Below are 7,170 nucleotides of genomic sequence, written 5' to 3' on the forward strand. Positions count from 1 at the left end.
GACATGAAGCCTCTCAGGCACCATAACAAAACCTCCATGTTTCATACTGCCCAAGTGTTAAGTCTTGAGTTTGGATCTTTAGCAACAAGCTTCACCCTTGACACTTAAAGTGCAACTTCCTATTTAGTACCTAGCATTTACCTGTGGACTCATCAGAGGCGGCCTATCAAACCTGGGAATAAAGAGTATTGTAACAGCTGAAGTTTCGTCAATGCCTGCGTGTAAGTAGCTCTCAGAGTATCCAATTATTAGCTCACTTGGTAACTTTCCTTACCATTGTCATCACTGTGTATAAGGTGGGGTTAGTTTGAAGCTCCTGGGCCATAGGAGTCAGTCAGAGCTTCATGATGTGGCTTTCACTAAGTGCTTTAGTGGTTAGGAAGTACTGACAGAGGGTGAACCTCCATGATACTGAGTGTTTTGATGTGAGGAAGCGTCACATGCCTCAGGAGGTATGTCCAGGAGGCTTATTTGAACAAGCAAAGATAAAGCCAACTAGATAGTCAGCAAGTGAAGTCTATTGTCACTACCCAAGCTGCTTCAGGTGGATTTAAAAACTTCCACAGCCTCTGCACAGATTTTAAATTTAGCTGACAGAACTCTTGTGACGTGGGATGTGGATCAACTTAAAGAAAACAAAGAAACAGCCATTTAGCTGGAGTTAAATTGAAATGCTGAATTTAAACAATGGCTGGATTGTTCACAGTTGGACCATGAGATCAAAATGTTACTACGTCTTTTAGTGATTACAAGAAAATAATTCCTTGAAAAGATAACTCAAATGGTGATACTTCGATTTAACTGCTGTTTCTTTGCAGGTAAATTTCAGGTGATGATACAGAAGATGTAGAGCACTTCAAATGTGGGCTGTCTACCTTCAAAATCCTTCAGGTGTGGATTCAGTGTCTGGGTTCAGCTTTGTGCGTGGCTCGTAAATGACAGCAGTGTGCAGCATGATTCCAAAATGTGTAATAAATGTTCACTGGAATAACTTAACACTATCCTCAGATCTCAGTCCAAAATTTCTTCTATACCAAGGTATTAATGTCCACATGGTAAAAACTGCCCCTCAAAAGAGTTTTCAGCCCAGTATTTCCATTACCAAACCAGCACACATGGAGGAAGACCAGAGGCATGTTTTGAGAACAGAGTCAGGTAGTCTTGGTCAAGCTTTTACTAAGAAACTAAGGCGTGTGGTGTCACCTGCTGCCTTTCTCTGCTTACTCCGAGCTGAGGCAGCAGCTGCTTTTGTATTCTAAGGAAGCCACTAGCACATGAACCAAGAGCCTTCATGAACAACGTTCACTGGAGATTTAGTTCCTTGGTAGGAATGATACAGGCCAGTAGGAATAAGAACCTTTATTTCTACGTAGTTAAACAGTTCCTCCTACCTCCCTAAATTAAGCAGCTGTTGTGTCAGAATACTTTTACAGTTAAGCTCATCTCTATGGGCCAAAGAAAGAAAGTCATCTTAGCTTGTTGCGCATCAACTCAGTATTTTAACAGCATTGTTTTTAATTGCTGGCTACAGCTTACTTCTGTAATGAACGTGTCCAAGGTGATTAGGCCTGCAGGAAGCTCTGAAGAGATCACCAAGACTCTTGGGTAGCTGTTACACAACTTGCACAACAATACAGGTCTTGCTGTAGGTAAGCGTGAAAATACCTCATTAAAACTTTCCACAAATTTGGCTTGAAGACTTTTTTCCATTGGTAGGTTCAGGCCTTACCTTTTGAAATGAATCAAAGTAAGACTTACAGTGTTTATTCAGAAGTGTGAGAACACCTTGTCACAGTGATTGTTTCCTTGAGAGCAGTAAAGAACAGGCTAACCGGCTCTGCTAAAATAGCACCTTTGATTGTTATCAGTACCTCCAGTGCTGGGAGAAGTGTTGGCCAGTTGCATGGTGGACAACGACAGTAGAAGCTGTAGTTCTTGTTCATTTTCCAACTCATCCTGCTTTCAACATGCTGAAAATGATACTAAAGAGATTAAGTGCCAATCAAAGACATATTAAAGTTTTATCAATAACTGTTTGTGGTTAATGATTGTTTTTAATAGCAAGGGGAGGGACTTAACTAACATCTGCTTTCTGTGCATTGTAGAGTTTAATACGGGCTGTAGTTGAAGGGCTTAGCAGTGCTTAAGCTCAGGAACCAAAGATTTAAAAAAAAAATTCAAGTCCTGGTCATGTAGATTTCTGTAGCGAGGCTGCTGTTAAATGCTGTGAAGAATGAGAAAAGCCACAATGTTTAAGGACACTCTTTAAAATGCTTCAGTTTTATTAAAAAACCCTCAGGAGGCGTGTGCTAGATAAAGAACAATCCTTTGTAACAGAACCTCGGACTTCACTGATATCCACAGAATTGCTCAGATGGTAGAGATTTCTAACTAAGAAGGTATTTTACAGAGACAAGATGATGCCAGGCAGTTCACTGGCTGTTTTGTGATGATGGTATCAGAGACATTGATGACCTTACGCTAAAGCTCAGCTGAAGTTATGCATAGCCATCCCAAATGCGTTCTCATAAGGGTATTCTGAAGGGGATGTGTAGTCCTTCAGGTTGGAATGGTGCAGCATCTCGCTGTTAACTCTGACAGTGCTGTCTGTACTATGGCAACACAAATACTTGATGTTCTCCATCTAGGAAGGCTCATCAGCCAAGTCTCGTTGGTCAAAGTACCTAGTGGAGACAAGTGGAATACGTAAGGAACCCCTACCGCACCACACTCCGTGCTTTGCTCCGAGTTGTAAGAGCTTTCTAGCTCTTCTTTTACTGTCCTATCACATTACAGCTTTGCAGGTCAGGGGGCTCATCTTTTACTTTTTATCTTTTTACTTTTACTTAAGAGTAAAGGGCCCCCCCTTTACTCTTAGGTTTATCTTCAGTTGTTTTAGCTAGATGTATTTGCTGCGTAGACCCAGGGTACTCTGACTTTACATCATCTAGGTTAGGACAGGAGTAACTGCACATTTGTGGACACACTCTACTGTTGGAGGTATGTAAGTTGCACTACCTGCTAACTAAGCAGATGATCAAGCTCAGGGCTGATATTTGTTCTTCATTCTTGTTCTCCTGAAAGAGAAATATGTATGAAACAGTTCTTTTCTTATCTGTGTCAAACAGAAAAGCTGTTACATGCTCGTAGTCTTCCCTTCACTCTCAAGCAAACTTAGGACATGAAAGATCACCAAGAATTAAAGGACTGAAAAATCATCCTCCTGATAACTTGCCAAGTCCAGCAAGTCCTTTACTCAGTGTTATATTAAATCTTACCTCTAGTACTCGCACTTCTGAGCATCGTCTTGCCAGCTGTCGAATAAGGGAGTGAGCTTCAGGTAGCAAAGGTTTTTCCAAGCACGCCAACAGCGCATAAAGCCATCTACCCTGCATGGGTTCAAGTAACCATCTTTTAACTCCGAGCATTTCCTTGAAGCTTCGTGCAGTTCTTGTTACACAGAGCAAGCCTGGAGTGTAGGTCTCAAAACAAAACTGCACTGAAGTGCTACTGCCAAAACTGAAGTTTTAAAGCCAGGTTAGACACTCACAGTAAAATGTTTTGCCTCTAGGTCAGCTGGTTGCAAGCAGTACTCTGGCACTTCCTAATAATTTTTTGGGACACTGACCAAGATACAAATTGTTTACGCTATCAGAAGCTTGAGGAAAGGATTATTTTAATAATATCTAAAGATTGTCCCTTAGCTATTAAATTTTAACTTCACAAACAAGTACACTCAGCAGTACTTGATGGATCTGTAACTGTTGTGTCTTGTAATTAGCCATCCAAAAAGTTCTGGGAATACTCATTTTAGCATCTAATAAAGTAAGTTTTGAAAGTAACTGAGTGTGGTTCATGCATCTAGAGAGCTCTTGGGAAACAAAGATAACCTCATAAAGAACAGAACAATTTATCCCTTGCTTAATATGTTAACATGCAGGTAGCTAAAATAAATGGAAAATTACCAGCTCTGGAGTAAATTTTTTCTCTCCAAACCAAGTCATCAGGTATTCTAAGACACTGGTTACTGTTGCCTTCAAAAGAGGAACAGAAAGGGACAACACAATACCTGCAGCATTTTGTTTTACTGTCCTTCTACCCGAAGCATTGTATTACATAAAAAGCATTATGATTTTTAAAAAACATTTACATTGTGTATTTCTACGCCACTGTGCCACTCTATGGTTTATATTCCAGGCTGAAGTTATATTTAACCTTAAAGTAATGGTTAAAGCACCAGAACCTGGAAAGAACTTTCTATAAAACAAAATAATGATGTTAACAGCAACTCATGGCACCTAATGGGGCATTCAGCAAGATTTCAAACATTAAATGTTCTAGAGAGATAAAAGGACAAAATACTCTAAAAACTAGTCTTGAAAAATGTTCACTAGTGAAGCTGTTTGTAGCTGGAGGTGAAAGATAACGATGATGTGTTTTCTTTGCAAGTGTACAACGAGCAGCAGCTGTACCAGACAACTGCCCTCTGAGGGCACAGAGAGAGAGAGGTAGGACTGCTGCGACACACAGAACACAGAAAATAGTGATTTTCTCAACAAGGTAGACTCACCTGATTCATTCTGCTGACAATACTTAGCAAAGGGGGAAAGCCCACCTGAAAAAAAATAATCAAGTTGGAGAATGCAGACATTATGATACAGCTTTTTTGTGCTCATTTAGAACACAGTAACCTTTGAATGTGATGCTCAGACATTTGCAGTGATTTGAAAGTCTGTTCTGAGCTTTGAAATCTATTAAAAAATAATCTTCAGGCAAGTTCAAGGTAAGATCTGGTCAAATTTGGCATTGAAGAACGTTGCTTTTAGTATTATTTGTTACATTCTGTTTTTAAGTTGATGCAGTCAAGGGCATGTTTGTAAGATAACATGTACGAGGAGAGGAACCACGTATCACCACTCAACAAAACACTAAAGCAAACTGCAGAAAGTTCTGTTCAGGGAACGACAAAGTGCACTTGAGCTGCTAACAGGAGGAACTCTTCCACTTTGTGACTGAGGGGATAGACTTCTCTGCTTCATGCAGGGAAGAAAAACGGGGCTTTCCAGGCTTGCCAGAGAGCCCATTTTCTAGTTAGGACATAAGGGTAGCAAACAGTAGCTTCGTTTCTGGTGGTTATTCTTGAAAAAGTCCTAAACTCACCTTTATGTAATCGATTCCTAGATTTTCGTTATCAGACAGCGTATCTATTTCTGAGTATATTCTTTCACCCAGGCAGAACTTCTTCCAGCCTTCTTCATCCTCCGATTTTGGCTGAAGTAAATAAAAATAAATGAAAACTCTGACATATTGCTATCTTGAAGACACTGAAGAAAAGACTTGGTAATATTCACAAGTCGTTGCATTAAACTAAGATTAAAGCAAGATTAAACACAGATTTAATGACTGGAAAAACCCACAGCCGTTACACATTCTACTCACCATGGTGACATTGCTGTCCAAATGTTGTGACTGCCAGTGATTTCTGTGCTTGTTCAGGCTCTGGGTAATTAAAACAAAGCCACATCACAGCTTAGCTTTGCAGTTGTTTTATCCCAGCCATAATTCGGTCCTTATTAATATGTCAAAAAAGTGTATTTGATGATGTTCCATAAATCAGCAGAGGCATAATTGGCTAAATATCTCCCATGCCCCTTAGTATAAATGTAATTAAGTTGTGCATGCTGGTGTTTTTTCCTCTTTTTTTCCTCCTAAGTATCTTTTAGGATATTCTCACACTTCACTGTTAATTCTGGCACAGCTGAGAGGACAATTAATTTGTGTATAAAAGAAATATTCATACAGTGAACATGCCTTTAGACATCAGTTCTATTCTGTGGTTTAACAGGGTGCAAGTGTGGTGGGAAAGATTTAAGTCTGTATTAATCTTTCAACCTTATAAATTCATTTGTCTACAAACATCTGTCCTGCCATCATGTCATCACATCTCTACGCTAGACCTAAGGCGATCCCCCTTAAAGCACAGATGTGGTCCACCAAGACAGTCCAGTTCCCGTCACGCCATTCTGTACCTGACGAACAGCTGAGAAATTGGCCACTTGCTGCTGCTGCCACTTGAGTGTTGGAGAGTATCCTTCAGGAGCCGGCTGGCAGCCCGAAATCTGAGAAAACACTGGTAGTAATTATAATCTAGTAGAAGATTTATAAAAAGAATCCCCAAGAACAAGAGAATCAGTAAATGTTTACTATCAGGTAAACAATAACCTTTAAATCTTCATTTAAGAAAGGTTAATTTTGTGACCACATCCCAGATGACACTGTTTTCGCTACAGAAAGGCAATCATGGTCTCTTAAACTATTTGAGAATAGAATAAACTCAGCTGGAATAAAGAATCCACTTGGGCAGTAAGTAAAGTTCTGATAAAATATTCCACCAAAAAGGAAAAAAGTGCTAAAATTTAATCTAACTTCAGTAAAGCTTAGCTGCACTTGCTGCCCTTACCCTAGATAGATATTTAAGCCTCAAGAGGAGTATGGAGAGATCTTTCTTCTGAAGTTCATGCAGGTTTTATGATTAAATAGTCAATTAAATTTAAAGCAACACTTGATTTCCTCAGGCAGTAAAAGTCTGCTGCGTATCCAGTAGTACAAATATTATCAATTTAAATCAGTTACAAAGACTGCTCCTATTCAGCAGTCAAACAGGCATTCTGTCAAACCCAGACATTTAATTCTGCAGATGCCTTTAAAATCCAGCAATGCTGTTTAGTCATGCCGACCAAAATTAGTACCAACCTTATGATTATGATCTTTCCCCTTTTTCTCCCCTCAAAATGAAATGTGTAAAAGCTCTCAGACTTACTGAAATGTTGACTGTCTGCTTCTTTCTCAATTTTTTGGGATCTATTTGCGCCACGACCACATCTGGGCATCGAGCTGCTTCAATCCTACAAAATAAGATCAAGCGCTTACATTTTTGCCACTGATGCTTATATGCCGCATGTGTCTGAACCTCTGCACCTGCGGGAATCTTTCGGTCTGTAAAACACGGGCTGTACCAGCAATCCGGAGTGACCGGAGAGTTACCGATGAAGTTCTCACTCCACCAACTCTGGCCTCCTGGCAGCTTGTTTACATCCGAACTGGAGCCGAGTGCGGCACCGGTTCCCGCAGCCAGACCTGCGGCAGGCTGCTGCAAGAGAGCCACAGACT

At 40.2% G+C, this 7,170-nt stretch overlaps 2 protein-coding genes across 2 annotated transcripts in view; one reads left to right on the forward strand and one right to left on the reverse strand.

Annotated features, from left to right (window-relative positions):
• Positions 1-996, forward strand: part of TRAPPC6B (trafficking protein particle complex 6B) — a gene marked incomplete at its 5' end in the record, with an annotated part of 2,471 nt that extends 1,475 nt beyond the window's left edge. Inside the window, 2 exons of the mRNA XM_010136129.1 lie at positions 128-221; positions 819-996. Of these exons, the coding sequence (XP_010134431.1) occupies positions 128-221; positions 819-850 (126 nt within the window). The remainder of the gene's footprint in view (positions 1-127; positions 222-818) is intronic.
• Positions 997-2,644: 1,648 nt separating this feature from the next.
• Positions 2,645-6,905, reverse strand: GEMIN2 (gem (nuclear organelle) associated protein 2; the record flags this gene model as incomplete). The annotated part of the gene is made up of 9 exons (XM_010136130.1): positions 2,645-2,684; positions 3,019-3,077; positions 3,279-3,389; positions 3,966-4,034; positions 4,571-4,615; positions 5,161-5,271; positions 5,440-5,499; positions 6,030-6,119; positions 6,821-6,905. Coding segments are annotated over 9 exons (670 nt in total), but the record flags the coding sequence as incomplete, so codon positions are not given.
• Between the last annotated feature and the right edge of the window lie 265 nt (positions 6,906-7,170).

This window comes from Buceros rhinoceros, unplaced genomic scaffold (genome assembly GCF_000710305.1).
Source record: "Buceros rhinoceros silvestris isolate BGI_N320 unplaced genomic scaffold, ASM71030v1 scaffold38345, whole genome shotgun sequence".
In the NCBI taxonomy this organism is placed as follows: Eukaryota; Metazoa; Chordata; class Aves; order Bucerotiformes; family Bucerotidae; genus Buceros; species Buceros rhinoceros.